This window comes from Physella acuta, unplaced genomic scaffold, assembly GCF_028476545.2.
Source record: "Physella acuta isolate Inbredline_101_S28 unplaced genomic scaffold, ASM2847654v3 ptg001177l, whole genome shotgun sequence".
NCBI classification, from domain to species: domain Eukaryota; kingdom Metazoa; phylum Mollusca; class Gastropoda; family Physidae; genus Physella; species Physella acuta.
In genome coordinates this window covers 253,343-270,973 of record NW_026732694.1, presented here as the reverse complement: position 1 = coordinate 270,973, position 17,631 = coordinate 253,343, and the positions used below count along the sequence as shown (strand labels likewise).

At 35.9% G+C, this 17,631-nt stretch overlaps 1 protein-coding gene across 1 annotated transcript; it reads left to right on the top strand.

Annotated features, from left to right (window-relative positions):
- Positions 1 to 5,360: 5,360 nt before the first annotated feature.
- LOC131956816 (sulfotransferase 1B1) lies at positions 5,361 to 13,559 on the top strand. Its single transcript, XM_059321417.1, has 9 exons — positions 5,361 to 5,577; positions 6,298 to 6,401; positions 6,594 to 6,746; positions 10,092 to 10,281; positions 11,149 to 11,321; positions 11,962 to 12,115; positions 12,768 to 12,871; positions 13,037 to 13,184; positions 13,453 to 13,559. Exons 1-9 carry the CDS (start codon positions 5,361 to 5,363, stop codon positions 13,557 to 13,559), a joined length of 1,350 nt encoding a protein of 449 aa, XP_059177400.1.
- The last annotated feature ends 4,072 nt before the right edge of the window (positions 13,560 to 17,631 follow it).

Here is a 17,631-nt window from a genome sequence, read left to right as displayed (position 1 = left end):
TTTCATATATAAACATGATATCAAATATGTAATTCAGAATCAACTTTTGAGCAATTACCTGGTAACCTGCAGATGTGCTTACTCTTCTTACGGCTTCTAAAAAGCCAAATACTTGAGTTAAGTTTAAATTAGATGGGCCAAAGTATTACATTAAACGCGCAGGTTTCTGATAACTTTTGAGCGATTACGGTATTCGAAAATGGTACTACATTTCCGTGGACTCACAATAACTTGTGAACATGTTCAGTAACATTGAAGAAATTGTACACATAGGTATCAGCCTTTATACTTATATCACTTTCCGATATCTGGAAGTCGTACTTTACTGAATTTCTACTTTCTAAAAGCACTAAAATACCAAATAACTTCATTGCTATTTCAGTTAGCTAGACGAAATTTCATGCATAGGTTTGTGAACTATTTCGCTGTTTTCTTTCAAATTTTTAGTGATTTCCTTTTTAAAGTATCACTTGTCTGCTCTATTATACTCACACTGTTTGCGTTCATTAGTTGCGCAATTCTTTTTTTCGGTGCGACTCTATTTTGTTTAAAAGCACATTAAGCATTTTAAAAAATAATTTTAAAATGTCTATAGCCTTGGAATTGCAACCCTCTACTGTTACTTTAGAATATACGAGAAAGATTAAAGGACCACTTTTTTTTCTGTACTCGATTGCTATTAGCAAGCTTTTTACAAGCTTTTATTTTAAGTGCTTAAACATGGGTCGAAATGGGCGAGCGAAATTTCGACCACATTTAAATGAACCATTTCGTTTCAAACTTGGCATGTGGATTCAGACAATGCAATGTTACAGCAAATCTGACTTAATTTTGGTGCTTAATTAAATTTTAAGAATTAATTAGTTCCTTATATAAAGTAGTAATTTTTCGCGTTATTATGCGCACATTTATGTGTTTATTCGGTGTGCAATTGTTTTTGTCAGCTATTCTAATATATTTAATAAATTTAAGTATTAAAAATAATTTAATTGTCATAAATTATTTTTTTATTAAACTATTTTTAATACTTAAATATGAAGTCAAATCTACTTTTTACAATTGACTTTTTAGTGCACTGTTGTATTAATTTAAAAAATAGAAAATAAATAATTTTCCTTACATATTACATAATGTACCACTATAAAGAAAAACGTGGGTCACTATATTATCTACTAATATCCCTTTCTAAAATTTAAGAAGCGGCCCATTCTCTGTGTGTGTTAAGTTAGTGTTTGTGTGTGTTTGTGTGTATGTGTATGTGTGTGAATGTGTGTATGTGTGTATGGGTATGTGTTTTAAATATTATTAAATCATCTCGTCACAACTGAAAAAATATCGATTTAACTTCCGACTACCGAAACATTGTTAACCAAAATTCCGACAACCGAACTATGCCCTTCATCCGACAGACACGATGAACTTTGTGTACTGAAGTCTTATAAAAGAAAAGCTTTACGCTTCGTCTAGGTTCTATAACATGAACATACCAGGGTCTTAGACCAGATCCAACCAGTCTACATGACCTGGTGACCTTTTTTTACTGTTGCTTACCGCTCCATGAATGGTATCAGAAATTGTATTAAGTACCTGTCGTGTATTAAGTCATAAAAACATTTTTGTGTGTGGGGAAGTTTGTGTGTTGGGGAGGGGGTGGAAAGCTTGCAAGGGTGTGAATTTCTATGTGTGAGATTTGTTAGATGGGATTGTATGTGGGGTGTTGTGTGTGAGGTGTAGTTATTTTTGGGTTGGAACTACTAAAAATTCTGATGTGATTAAACTATTTTAGCTTTTAACTGGGCTGTTAATGTGATTTTCTTAGGCTAAGACGTGTGTATGTGTATGTGAGAGCATGCGAGCCACGTGTAAAATATTTTGAGTGGTTCGGGTGGGGTTGGGGTTCAGGTTTGTGTGAACCATGAGGGGATGTGTTCACTCGGCTGTGTCAGTCAGATATTTAAAATTCCCTGGGATTGCTTGTGAAGGAGAATTAATGGTACTTTATTTAGATCTAGAGTCAGTGTAAAAAACTTGAGTTACGCGAATAGGCCCTATAATTTTAAATCAAATTTTATCCCAAATTAGACTATTCCATAGCTAAACAAACAAAGGTTTATATAAACAAAATATAAACAAACAAAAGTTTAATATAACTAAGGCCTGAAATAGTTTAGTATAGAAACTCATTATTAACATAGATTCTAGACCTAGATAGAGCTAGATCTAGATCCTAGATCTAGAATCTACGGCTGGCTTAAGTCTAGTTTTTCCGTAGCTCTAGTCTAGATCTAGATAGATAAATCCCTTTTATTATCGAATTAGATGATCATTGAAGCTAAAAAGCAAAGCTTTATATCAAATATTTAAGGACTAAAATAGTTTAATATAGAAACTTCATTATTTATTGTGTTGTTTTTTTTATCTAACTAATTAGATCTAAATCGAATTTAGGTTTGGCCTATCGGTAGATTTAGATATCTAGAATCTCGAGAGATCTAGGCTAGATAAATGTATTTTTAAGTCAAATAAGAAGAACTGCCCAGCGTATCCTAATGAAAATTGATAGTAGTGTTAGAACCTAATAAAAATAGCAAACAGACGTATCAATAAAGCCATAGCCGACATAACTTTTAGCTTTATAATGCGTTAAACTTTTGAATGGACAACATGATCTTCCATGGAGGCCGCCATGCTTATTTTTAAAAAGTTACAAAATCATGTGACGTCACTTTAAATAAAGTAATTGTTTTGAACTTTTATAATTAAAGTGGTGTTTCTACCAATGTATATATTTAAATAAATAAATTAACGTCTTTAAATAAATGTATGATTAACAGTTTTGTAAAAAAAGAACATTATTCTCTACATAAATACGCATTTTACAGCTCTACACATAGTGCAAATTCTCTCCTGTAATCAAACAAACAAAAAAAACGTAAAAATAAATAAATATACCAACTTGTAAACAAATTGGAGTTTTCGTAGTATATAGAAAGAGTTCTACCTTAACCATTGAATGTCGATATATTTTCTAGTTTCATAAATCAACTAGGAGAGAGAAAAACACTAAATCATGGACGAGTTAACGGTATGTTTAATTTTCATTAATAATTTTATTACTTAAATGTTTTCAACATTGTTTCCGCTTATTATATCAGGTAGATGTATTTTTAGACAATCAGCTTTCCTTTTTTAGAATTTAGAATCAGGACATGAAATTTCTCATCGTGTCTTGATACCCCTAGATCGCCTTGAAGAGAAACATCGGCTTTATAGACACGGCTGGCATTAAGGATGGCGCTGGAAAGCTCGTGCCATTAACGTGCATGCCCGATGGGAAAATCTATCCGCCTTTTGGTGAGGAGTACATCAGCAACATCGGGACAACCAAGCTTCGAGCAGACGATATACTTGTGTGTGGTTACCCTAAAACTGGTATGGACGGGTAGACTTAGATTATTTCTCTAGATAAATTATATTTTGTTCCAGGGGTGAGGGGTAGACGTTCTTCGGGGTGGGGGGGAAGGTGGGGGCTCCCAAAGAGGTGCCTGAGAAAATCTCTAATTCTAGATGTGTGACCATGCGTTTAAACACCATTATATATGCCACTGAACTCTATTTGTAAAGCGAAATCTTTATTCTGTATTCTCTTAAATAAGTGTAAATAGGGCTTCAGATTAATAAAATGCTAAAATGTATAGTACCATACTTTTTTTTAAAAATATATGCAAGTAATAAAACTAATGTAAAAATAGAAATACAGTATGTATTTCCTTCGACCTCAGGCTGTCACTGGACATGGGAGATAATGGTGATGATATTAAAGGGCAAGGCCGAGTACTCTGACATAGGAAAAGCGGTCACCATGTTGGAATTAGCTAACCCGGTACTCATCGAATCCACGCCCTCGCCTCGTATTCTCAACACGCATGCGTGTTTTGAAGATTTGCCGAGTGAGGTGAGCACACAATGGTGAAAGGGGGTTAGGGTAATTGATACGATTGTAGGAAAAAAAGTCACAGGAAAAAAAAACACAGGAAAAAAAACACAGAAAAAAAGTCACAGGAAAAAAAGTCACAGGAAAAAAAGTCACAGGAAAAAAGTCACAAATATATATTTGCATGATATTTGTTAATACTTTTATGTATTAAATATTTAGAGAGTGCAAATTAACTTAGGATTAATTAAATGTAATGTAATGTGTGTAGGCTGTATACGCATAGGAATTTTTATAATTCATCTAAAAATATTTATTATGAAGTATGTAGATTGTAATTATTTTAAACTTAAGATTAGTAGCATTTAATAGAATGCTCCAAAGTCCACGGTTTTCATCGTGTTTTTTTTTAAATACCAATATTAAATTACCGTGAAATGGTAAGTTCATCTGACTTGCTGCCCTCAACTCATGGCAACAATAGTTATGTTTAGTTCAACCACCTTTACTGCCCACATTTATCACGCTCATTACATAACAAAACTTAGGATCAAAACAGAAAGCCGACAAGGTTAAAAGGCTGTCATTGACGCGTAACGTCAACAACACAAAATATGTTCGGACAATGCCTACTGAGGAGAGGCCGACCAGAGAATAGCCTACGGCAAAATTTGCCTAAATTTCTTTTATAATTAACTTTTCTACCGCGTATTTAACTAAATACGTAACAAGTTGAGATTGTTGTGTAAATTATCTTAGAGTATTTTTACTTACAATTGTTATAAATCATAATGCTTTTAACGTCTATAAATAATTTATGCTATAAAAAAATACAACCCACAACAATAAACATACAAAATTTTACAATTCTTAACAAATTAGTAAAAATATTTCTAAAAAGATTTTTGTGACTTTTTTTCTGTGACTTTATTTCTGTGACTTTTTTTCCGATAAAATTTTTCCACTGTGACTTTTTTTCTGTGACTTTTTTTCCTAGCAAAAACTGTGACTTTTTTTCTGTGTTTTTTTTTTCCTGTGACTTTTTTTTTCGTTTACCATTGATACGTGTTTCTTAAAGAAATGTGTAGGTTTACATTACATTGAACAGTACCGACAAACCCTGTTATTCTTTACCAATGTGAATTAATAAATTGCTTCCCTTAGTAACGAGACATGAAGCATCTAGATCAATATGAGATATTTTGATCTCCTTTAAACACACGAGACAATAAAGTTTCGCTTTTGGGATTATTGTTTAGACGGGGCAAAAATCGGTTAGGTTTTGGATCAGGGAATATTATTATTACCAGGGTAGGGTTAAAAGTAACAGGAAGATAAAAAATGTATTCAGTTCAAGCGTAAAGATAATTACTGTTGTTTCTTCTATAATTAGAATTTTGTCAACTAGTAATGATTTCATTATTCTATGACACATTTCACCATCCGCATCTCCCTCATCAAACTATCAAACATTGTTCCTTTCATGCAGATAAAGACATTGAAGAATAAAATAGTTTTAACTACCAGAAACCCCAAGGACGTGGCCGTGTCACACTACAACCACCACGTCAGGATGAAGAACGTCTACAGTGGATACGATGGTCAGTTCAAGGACTGGATACCCCTGTGGATTAAAGGAAAAAGTAGGTCAAAACAAGCAAAGGTCCTCGTTATCGTTAATATAGCACACTTTCTCGTATAGTACAGTTTTTAAATAGAACTTTATCGCGTAGTAAAAAGGAATTGTGCACCAAATGAACACAATCATCGTGTGTATAACAGATTGAACAATTAGTGTTTTATAATAGAAACTGATTATTTTGTAAATAAAAAAAAGAAGAAATCGGTCCAGTAGAAAATTTGAGTGAATTTCCGTTTTTCAAAAATCGTCCAAACTTTGACAGAAAATTGTACATACAATCTAATACAAATAAATTTCGTCCACTTAACGAAGTTGATACTCAAGTTATGGGCTTTTAAGAAACCGAGAGTAGAGTAAGGAACCACTTTCGGTGAACGGAAATCGCTCAAAAAGTTAAAACAGAACTACAAGTTTGATACAGTAATCATATTTAAAATTTCCTCCACATAACTGAAACAGTACTCAATGTATCGTGTTCACAGCCACAATCACAAATACACAGACAGTTATACAAGCGTACAGACAAAATAACATATCTAAGTTTTTCCAACTCAGAGAGGTGTGAAACGTCGAGATTTGTCAAAAACTTGATTTCGATAGTAGTACACAAGGAAGTGAGCACAAAGTTCTATAGTCATTAAAATAAAGCATAAGTTTTGCCACTTTTTAAATTTTTTTACTACTTGTATAATTATTATTTGTTTCTTTTATTTCTTCACAGTTGAATATGGAAGTTTCGTTGAGTATCACCAAAAATGGGATCAAGTTATTCAGCAGTTCCCAAACCAACCCATACTGATCATGTGCTACGAGGATATGAGAAAGGTATGTGTTTTTTTTTGTTTTGTTTTTTGTTTGTTTGTTTGTTTAATTACTCCTAGCAAATATTCCTTTTTTTTTTTAGATTTTATTGATTTAATCGTTAATAGTGTCTTAATTGAACTTAGCAATCAAAATCAAAAATTCAAATTAATTAACATTTTAGTTAAAACATAATTAACACCCCCAACCCACCAGGACCTAGAGGGCGCTGTACGTCGTCTGGCCACATTCCTGGAAGTTAATTTAACGGAGGAACAAATCCAGGACATTACAAGAGCGGCTGAGTTTGACTTCATGAAGGCCAAGTTCAAGGGCACTCCGTGTGAAGTGCTCATCAGAAAAGGTTGTGTTTCCAATTTTAAATCTAGTCGAGTTGTACAACCGTAGCTCCCTTTATTGGATTAGTTTTATGCTCCGATTATATTGTGTTACCTTGGTGATAATCCGTCATGCGCTTAATGGGGTCGACAGAGTTTGACCAGTTGGGTTCGATCGTTACTGTTGACATAGATTTTTTTAAAAGGGATTTGTTATGACTTTGCAATCAAGCGGCCGTAAAAGAAGATCTGAAAATAATTCAGAAATTAAAAAATTTTAGAATTAGTGTTGTAAAGAGAACTTTAATTTTTTTTTTAAATTAATCTACATTTCTATTTATAATTATCAAGCCTAAGCTATAACCTGAAGTTTCACTTTTGTAAGAAATACATTGATTGGTTCTACAAGAACTCCGTTATCGATCTTTTGTAAATCCCGATTCATAATATTTTTTCCAAAAAAATTTTGCCAATAAGATCTTTTGATAAAATTATAAGTAATAAATTGAGGACAGAAAATACTAAAACACCACATACATCTAATCTTTAGTAAAGTTCGACAAAAACTTCACCATAATTTTTTTTTATTATACAACCACGTTTAATTTTATAACACCATTTGAAATATTTAGCATCTTTTCGCGGCAGCATCCATTTCGTGCTTAAACAATTGCAGAAATAAATCCTCCAAATATTTGGTAAACTAATTTCAAATAATAACTCAGTTTTTAATGTGAAGTTGGATTTTTAGTTCAGATGGAATAATGTTTTTTACTATTAACTTCAATCATGATTTTTTTTTAAATGATGATTTATTTATTTTTTGCTGGAAAATTCCAAAAAAAATATTTCTACAGAGTTTTATGTTACAAAAACAAGCTAGCTGACTCTACTACTGTTAGTAAAAGAAGAATCAATGGTTATATAGCCGATATATATTTTAATTTATGAAATTTTAGAACTCTTCGAATTATTGAAATTTTGTTTTTTTCCAAGATGGCCGCCGTTGCCATGGCAACCATATTTTCAAAAGAGTCCCTGATGTTTGCAAATATTTTCTTTTAAGTATCATAACTTATATATACACAAATAAATAAAACGTTTTAATTAAGAAGTTTTTTTCTGTAGGCTACCTCCTTAAGAAAAATATATGCATTACTTTTTGAGGAAGATTCCGACAGATGGTTTCTTTATCCAGGTGAAGTAGGTGACTGGAAAAACTGGTTTACTGACGTCATGAGTGAAGAGGTGGACAAGTGGAAACCTGAGCTGGACAAGACGAGGTTCACGTTCACATACACGTAGACAGCAGCGGATTAGACTCAAATACTCAAAGACCGAATCTTAAAGTTCTAATGGCTTTTAAAATGTTTGTCGTTTGTTGTGGGTTTTTTCTATTTTTTAATAAGTAAACATGAAAATATATTGTAAGCTTGGAATTTTTTAAATTTATGTGTGTTTAAAGAACATATTTTTCAATAAGGCTGGTCTCCTATTCAATTTTTCAATGTATATAGCTATTCTGTTTTGAAATAATACTAATAAATATAAGTGACTACAATTATAATACGTCATATGCTTTGTTTTAGTAGCCACCTGTGTTTTGTTTTAAAACTAAATGTTTCGAGACGAAAACTTTCAATCACAAAACCTGAAAATTTTTAATAAGTCCATATTATTGCAATGATAGTGATCTTTATTTAGTGCGTAAAATACATAAAGTATGAACAGTGTTTTAAAGAGACATTGAGCCCCCCCCCCCCCCCCCCCCCAAAGTATTACCACATCTAAAAAGCTTGAGTAGGACAATTTTAATTAGCTGGATCACCATTGGATCGGTTCAGATGGCGACCCTTTCATCCAAATCTGCCATCACCAGGCTCTCATCGAGGCTTCAGAAGAAATGTACCTTTCCAGTCCACTTCTGCTAGGGTTAGGGTCCACCCAGCTCTGATGGGTACTTCACCCACGGCGGGGAAAGTAAAGCCGGCTGAGATTAATGCTGACCAAATCATCCTTATGTATACCGAGGTCAAGAGACCTATGAGCTTAACTTCATCTGACCTATGGAACGTTAGGTCTGAACATGGGAGCTTAGCATTACTTTACTGAGTCCACTACTTGATTATCTTGTATGGTTCATTTGAAAATCTTTGTTCTCAATGAACCGTGTTTTTATGCGTATCAATTATTCAAAAAGTAGCTCACGCTTAGGCTTAACAGAAAAAACTAAACAGGTTTTCGAATTGTTTTAAACTTTTGAATAGAAAGTTGGTTGTTGATAAAACACAAGACGCACACAATTGATTAAACACGACACGACCTTGACCTTCAGACTTAAGAAAACAAATCGTATATAAGGTTCGCGGATATATAGAAAGGCCCAGTTGTTTTTTATCCAACCTAGTACCTGGTATGTTTTGTTCTGTAACGGCGTTTATGTGCAGAAGTGTATGACTGAACTTTTTTATGTCAACTTAGTTTCCTGTCAACATAGTTTCCTGTTATTAACCCCAACAAAAGGAAACAGACAAAATCATGGACGACTTTTCGGTAAGCGTGGCGTATGTAGCTTTTTATCTGTCCTGTTGTCTTGTAGATGGTTGAGCCGGCAAAAGTGTTTGGTCCTGACCAGCTTCGTCCATTCCTTCCTGTCTTAAAAATAAACCCACTCTCTCTCTCTCTCTCTCTCTCTCTCTCTCTCTCTCTCTCTCTCTCTCTCTCTCTCTCTCTCTCTCTCTCTCTCTCTCTCTCTCTCTCTCTGGTACATATTTTATTCTTTTGCCTCACACTGTGCCATAGTGGAACATTTGTTTAACAAATCTTCTCGGTTTGTGACTTTCGTGTAACGATTTGCCTGTTTTCAAACAATTGTACGCAGATCAGCGTTAAGCTCATCGGCTGTTTGATCTGTCCTCCCACGGAGGTCAACGTATCTGTTTTCATTCGCTTTTTTATTCGCTTTTTTTCAACAACTCTTTACCAATTTGTAAATATGTTACTAGTGTATTAGATTTGCAGCAATAAAGAACTGTGGCCATTATAATTAGCGCATTAACCTGATTTTGCTGCAGCGATTTGTGTTTTTTTTAATGTATCAAGAGACACTTGAGATTGGTAACCACCATAATGGTACGTGCAGCTCTGGTGGGTAGTTCTGACCTTTGGTCAGCGACGGTTGCACTCAGAGATTAGAAGATTTTGATTTTCTGTTTCTTTTCTTTCTCCGATAGTGAAACAGTGGCCAATTTAACATATCAAATGTTTTATAAAGTATATAACGGATGTAAATTTAGATACAAGTTGTTTACGCTATATTTTATATTGTTTGAACTATGAAAGAATAAAATTTCTCTTTTTTGCTTGATGCACACAGCTCGCTGTAAAGAGACACGCCGGTTTTATAGACACTGCTGGCGTCAAGGACGGTGCCGGAAACGTCTTGCCCCTAACACGCATGCCCAACGGGAGGCTGTTCCCGCCTTTTGGTGAGGAGTACATCAACAACATCGGGACAACCAAGCTTCGAGCAGACGATATACTTGTGTGTGGCTACCCTAAAACTGGTATGGACGTGTAGACTTAGGATATATTCCACATGTGTGTGTTAGGATTGCGTGTATGATTTTCCTCATAACAGAGTGACTGTACGTTTCGTCCACACATAACCATCTCTATACTCGTCATAGCAAACGCCACTGAATTATATTTGTAAAAAAAGCTTATTCTGTTTTCATGTACCCAAGTGGGAGGGCGGTGGCTCTTTACTTGCAATTTTAGATTAGCAAAGCTTATCTCAAATAACAGAATAAACGTGGACTAGCGCTTGATCGCTAGATTGCTAACCAGTGTTTCTGCCAGGCATCTCTACCGCCTCCCCTACCCCCTCCCGAACGAAATTGATTGAATTCATATACAAACTTACACTTTTGCTGGTGTCCGCCCCACCACTCAAAAATTTAGTCCGCTCCCACCCCACCCCCACCCCGCACGGAAAAACTTAGTTGCTAACCCGAAAGTCTTCGATTCCTAGTCAGTAGAATGTCCCAGAGTTCACAGGAACAAGTGATCACTACTTCACAAACCCCATTGGCCGTCAGATTCGCAAAAGGAAACTTTATTTTTACAAACAGATAAACCAAAACGTCGAGCTAAGGTTCATTAGCCTACGATATCCTGTGTACGATATTGGTGTACAGTGTTTTTCCTTGTTGCATGTCTAATTATGAAAACAACTAAAGAGACACGATGTTTTTGCAAATTTGATATCGTCTTCGCATGCGTATTTGTGTTTATTTCTCATGTGTGTGAGAAAGAGAGAGAGAGAGAGAGAGAGAGAGAGAGGGGGGGGGGGGAATTTAAATTAAAGTCTTAAAGCATCGAGTCTGATTTTTTTATACTTATACACGTTTATTATGTCGTTTCGACCTCAGGCTGTCACTGGACATGGGAGATAATGGTGATGATATTAAATGGCAAGGCCGAGTACTCTGATATTGGGAAACTTGTCACGATGTTGGAATTAGCTAACCCGGAACTTATCGAATCCACACCCTCGCCTCGTATTCTCAACACGCATGCGTGGTTTGAGGAGTTGCCGAGTGAGGTAAGCACACAATGGCGTTGGTGTTTTCAAATACTGATTATGTTGTAAGAATAGACAAAAACAGCAACAACCATCAATTATTTATTACTTCATTTAGCTGTGCATTTATTATCACTACAATCATTTGCTAACAACAACATAGGCAGAACAATAGAGATTCTTATCGTGTTCTTTTTAAGCCCACCTCGCCGCTAAGGAATGGTTTTGGTTAGGGTTTGGATATATACTTTTTTTAACCTAGTAGCCCATGTGGCAGATGAAGTAGAGTTAAACTGTTTTGGTGACCTCGGCGTGAAGGGAATAATGTGTTCGGCATTACAGTTATAACTTAGCCATAATCGCGAAATGGAATACGTTCCTTAATCTACTTAATGATTATAGTATTGTGTTACTATTTTTTAATTAATTATAAATTATTTAGGCACTGTTTCAATGTCAGATTTCCCTCTCCACCATAATAATCTACTTAACGCCACTATCCACCTATCTAATTCAGCTAAGGACGTAAAAGAATAAAATACTTTTAACGACCAGGAACCCAAAGGATGTTGCCATAGTGGTAGAATATTACATTTCCCTCTTCAACATAATAATCCACTTAACGCATTCTCTATCTACACTTTAATCCTCTCTAATCCAGCTAAGGACGTTGAAGAATAAAATAGTTTTAACGACCAGAAACCCCAAAGATGTGGCTGTGTCCCTGTACAATCACCACATCAACCTGACCGACATGTTCAGTGGGTACAACAGCCAGTTCAAGGACTGGATGCCGCTCTGGTTAAATGGAACAGGTAAGTCATACCTAAGAAACGTATGCAGTACATGTTTTTTTTTTTAGATTTAGATATAAATGCTCTTTGTCAATCATAGTTGATTGTTTCTAACGTGAATATGTATCCTTAAACCAAAAATTTAGAGGTGAATCTGAAACGATTTTTCTAGACGTAAAATTAGTAAACTATTCATGTAGCTTACAAATGATAGAAAACATAGCCCTCGAGTGAAATGGAGTGCCTTCACCTTGTAAACAAAAGTAACTAACTATCATAAGACCGTAGGATCCGTGTAAAAAATGGCAGTACCAACAAACTAAACATTCAGATTAGTTAGACTAAGCTGGGGTAGAGACCACAGTTCAGCTACTAAACGTTTTGCCTTTTATTTTATCTGGTATTACGCTTTGCAGCACATTTTTACAATTCTTATAGTGAACATATGTAACAGTTCATCCACACAGATAAAGTGTTTATCCTGTAAATAAGACTATTATATGATCCTCCAAATTTTAAAATTCACATTATTCCACTTTTTTTAAATATTATTTTAAAAATAATGTACCCACAAAGTACTTGCATTAGTAAAAGCGTTTTAAAGTTTTCAAATTGTGGTAACATTTTTAATTTTACTACTTGTATAATTATTTTTTTAAATATTTCTTGACAGTTGAATACGGAAGTTTTGTCGAGTTTCACCAAAAATGGGACCAAACTATTCTGGAATTCCCAGATCACCCCATACTGATCATGAGCTATGAGAAGATGAAACGGGTTAATTTACTGAAATTTGTATCTAATTATGTCTAATTAATTAAGTATAATTGTAGTCAGTCCGTGAGTAGTGAGATAAAACCTATTATTGTCTTAACAAAAAAAACTCAATACAAATAAGAAAATGTGTTTATTGGAACACATGTTTGATACTTATCCCACCAGGACCTAGAGGGCGCTGTACGTCGTCTGGCCACATTCCTGGAGGTTGATTTAACGGAGCAACTAATTCAGGACATTGCAAAGGCCACTGAGTTTGACGTCATGAAGGCCAAGTACAAGGGCAGACCGTCTGAAGTGCTCATCAGAAAAGGTTTAAGAAAACATTTGCAAATTTTTAAAGAAAATGTATATGTCGTTTTAGAAAATAAAAATATTGTTCATGCTATGTAGAGTTAGATATTGAAAAACAATGTATAATACAGAAAGAGATTGTAACTCTCTTATCGAAAATGTTACATACTTAACTCCTTAAAACCTGCAAGCAAAAAACCTTTAGACAATGATGAGTTTATAATGTCTTTGTTTGGCGTAATTTTTCTTTCCTGTGGAAGATTCCGACAAATGGTTTCTTTGTCCAGGTGTAGTAGGTGACTGGAAAAACTGGTTTACTGACGTCATGAGTGAAGAGGTGGACAAGTGGAAACCTGAGCTGGACAAGACAAGGTTCACGTTCACATACACGTAGGGCGATGGTGAGGTGAGGTAACTTGGAAGCTGGGACAGTCTTGAATATAAAATTGCTGAAGCCTAACAAGTATAATATGCATTTTATTGGAAATAAAATAACTTTTTTGTACCCTTGATTGGCTTAATAAATGATGGAATTCACAATATGTTTAGCTACAATGTTTGAAATCTAGTTAGCGTTCGTTGACTTTTTGTATTGCTAATATTATGTACTGTTACATCCAGAGTTTCTTCCAGGCATCTCTTCGGGGGGGGGGGGGGGGGGCAGAGCAAAGTCTACCGCCCACCACCCCCCCCCCACCCCGAACGAAATGAAATTTATATAGAAAATATTTACTTTTAAGTGTCCGCCCCCCCCCCCCCCAAAAAAGTCTACCCCCCCCCCCCCCCCCCCCGAAAATTTCAATTCCCCCCCCCCCCCCCGGAGAAAAAAGTCTGGAAGAAACACTGGTTACATCAGATAGTTGGAATAGTGGCAGGGCATCAGTGTCAGATAATATTGGTGGCCGGAAAGAACCGCAACGGAAAAAAGCGCAACGGAAAAAAGCGCAAAGAGAAAAAAGCGCACACAGAAAAAAGCGCAAAGAGAAAAAAGCGCAAACGGAAAAAAGCGCAAAGAGAAAAAAGCGCACACAGAAAAAAGCGCAAACAGAAAAAAGCGCAAACGGAAAAAAGCGCAAAGAGAAAAAGCGCACACGGAAAAAAGCGCAAAGAGAAAAAAGCGCAAACAGAAAAAAGCGCAAAGAGAAAAAAGCGCACACAGAAAAAAGCGCAAACAGAAAAAAGCGCAAACGGAAAAAAGCGCAAAGAGAAAAAAGCGCAAACGGAAAAAAGCGCAAACAGAAAAAAGCGCACACGGAAAAAAGCGCAAACGGAAAAAAGCGCAAACGGAAAAAAGCGCAAACAGAAAAAAAGCGCAAACGGAAAAAAGGGCAAACTAAAAAAAAGCGCACACAGAAAAAAGCGCAAACAGAAAAAAGCGCAAACGGAAAAAAAGCGCAAACAGAAAAAAGCGCACACAGAAAAAAGCGCAAACGGAAAAAAGCGCAAACAGAAACAGAAAAATGCGCAACCAGAAAAAACACAACGAAAAATGTGCAAAAGAGAAATTTAGCACAAAGACCATATGGACTAGATGACACATTTATACATGACTGTTAGGGCTGCTGTGAGATTTAGAGTAGCGTCCCTTTTGTTTACATGTTTACATTACCCTTCAAACAAAAGTACGAAAGAGACATAGATTGCCTATTAGAGAATGGACCCCTTAACTTTCCTAACCCCACCATTTATTATACCCTACCTAACCTCTAAATTTACTGCGCTAAATGTCACCTCCCTCCCAATCGTTCCTATTCTACAGAATTGTGTATACTATTTATTTACATTCTTTAATAATCTCAATATAACTAAAATAGACTTTTGCGCTTTTTTCCGTTTGCGCTTTTTTCTCTTTGCGCTTTTTTCTGTGTGCGCTTTTTTCCGTGAGCGCTTTTTTCTCTTTGCGCTTTTTTCCGTTTGCGCTTTTTTCTGTTTGCGCTTTTTTCTGTGTGCGCTTTTTTCTCTTTGCGCTTTTTTCTGTGTGCGCTTTTTTCTCTTTGCGCTTTTTTCCGTGTGCGCTTATTTCCGTTGCGCTTTTTGATTTGCGCTTTTTTCCGTTGCGCTTTTTTCCGTTGCGGTTCTTTCTGGGAACCGATAATATTATAGTAGACTTTATTGCGGGATGGGGGGGGGGGGGGGGATGTGCAAAATGCATCATAAGTTTCTCAATTTGTCATGGAGCATAGGCCAAACCCTAGCACAATAGACGAGAAGTCTACCTCTGAAGTGGTCCATAAGAGATCTTATAGTATAAGGGGTCAATGTGCAACGATTTTCCCATGTTCCCTTCTCAAACCTGACAATCCATGGGGCAAGTGAAGTATAGTTCACTTGTTTCTGTGATCTCGGCATATGAAGAAATAGTGTGGTCAGAACTATGCCCAGCCGCCTTTACTTTCCCTCTACTGACTTGAGACCAGCTCTCTACCGCTAGACCACTCCGCTTCCTATTTGTCCCTTAGAAATTGTGAAACAATCCGTTAGCCATTGTAGCCCATCTACAACAGTTGTGCCTCAGCAACCGTGGTCGCACTTCGACCTTGGTCCATAATAAACTCTCAACATTGGCCCGTCGTTTACATGTTAAACTAGGTCAAGTAACATTGTTGTCTCTAACGCTAGAATTTACACTATATGACACGGTCGACTGCACTAACAGGTCAAGTAGAATGTGTCCTGGCTGTTGTTACAGTTTAACACCCGACATGTGCCGAGTTAAACTCGGAGAATGCGAGACAGCATCAACATGGACTGACCTACTAACTGACCTTCGGCTTGTAGTAAACCCTCAAAGTAACACAATCAATTTTTGTTTCCAGATTAAACCGTCAACCCTCGAGATTAGCTTACACTAACACTCTAACAAATCCCACAAAACAATGTAATTTATAGTTTAAAAGAAGACGATAGCATTACTTTTTTCACATAGTTACTGTCATTAGAAAGATTACTAACATCAGTTTCTATTAAAACAGTTAACCCTACCTCAGACACTATTACTATCTTCCTTTTCATTGTTAAACTCTTAATGGCCCAACTAGGCCACAACACCAGTTTAGAAGACCAGGTTATCACCCGTTAGGAGAGGGTCGCTGGGTCAACCTGACATAGCTTGCTCTACGCCTGGTCTACGTACTGGTGGAGTGGGTGTGCTATAACGTAGACAGAAAGACGTGTTTACGTTTTAAGATGTGTATCAAATGTCTACTATAACGAAGGTATGTGTGGAGAGGGGGGGGGGGGGTGGAGAGAGCTTGTCTAACTTGCCGGGAGTTTGGTAAACAATGTTTACTGTGCTAAACAGCGAGTATTTCTACGTATGTATGGATGTTTTAGCTGTGTTTACACTATAGCCGAGTCATGTGTCTCGGGCCAATGTGTTTTGAAATTTAAACAAGTTTCCTATTATTTATGTGGTATTAATGGCTTGGTGTTAGCTGTAACAATGCAGGTGATACAAATATCAAGGTATTAATGACTGTCATGGTGTTTTCTTAATAGCATGTGTTGAGAGCGTTTGTTACAAAACAAAAGCATCGGTGACTCCAGTTAATGAGTTGAAGGGTAGGATATTATTGTAAACGTATATTTTTATATTTATTGAATATATATATATATATATATATATATATATATATATATATATATGGGGGGAGGGGCTTTATATTTTAAATTGGGGGGGTCTCAGCTGTCCCATATACCGCCTAGTTCCGCCTACATTAATAAACATCTAGAGCATATTGGGGTTAAACTGACGTACTGAAACAGCCCTAGTCCTTGTACACGTTTAGCGGCGGTTAATTTCTCCACTTCATGTATTGTAGGGTTAACTGTCTTTTCGTCCGACTTCAAATGTTCGCCAATGATTGTCCCACAAACATAACCCTACCTGTAACTGCTACTTCAGGATTTTGTGATGATTGCATTTCGCTGATTACGCTTTTTTTATGCTTTATCTAATCATACGAAAATTTTTCGTTGACATCTGTTATTGTTAATTAACTCAGTTATTAGCGTGTAGGTACGTGTTAGGTTGGTAAAACATATCTCCTGAACCGAATATTTTGAATAGTTGGTTCAACATAAATAAACATATCAACTTATACTTCCTATATTTGGGAACATAGCTGCCTGTATGCATATGTATTTATTTTCGCGGATAGGGCTTTGTTTGTTGACTATAGATAGGGCGAGTGTTGAAAACACCGTGTGCAATGACCCTGACCTTTCGATGTGTAAAAACAAAAAAATGTTCCGTTATTCATCTCAGTAGGTTGAAAACAACAGGCTTTGTACTATCATCACCATTAAGTTGTAAACCTCGAACTGTTTCGTGGTGTAAAACGTCATCATCAAAGTACTGATTTTACACCTTTCTATGTGCACTACGTCACCCGTCAATAATTTGACTTGAACGTATTTTCAAGCGTGATAAAACATCAACCCAGAAAAAAGGAAAAGACTCAATC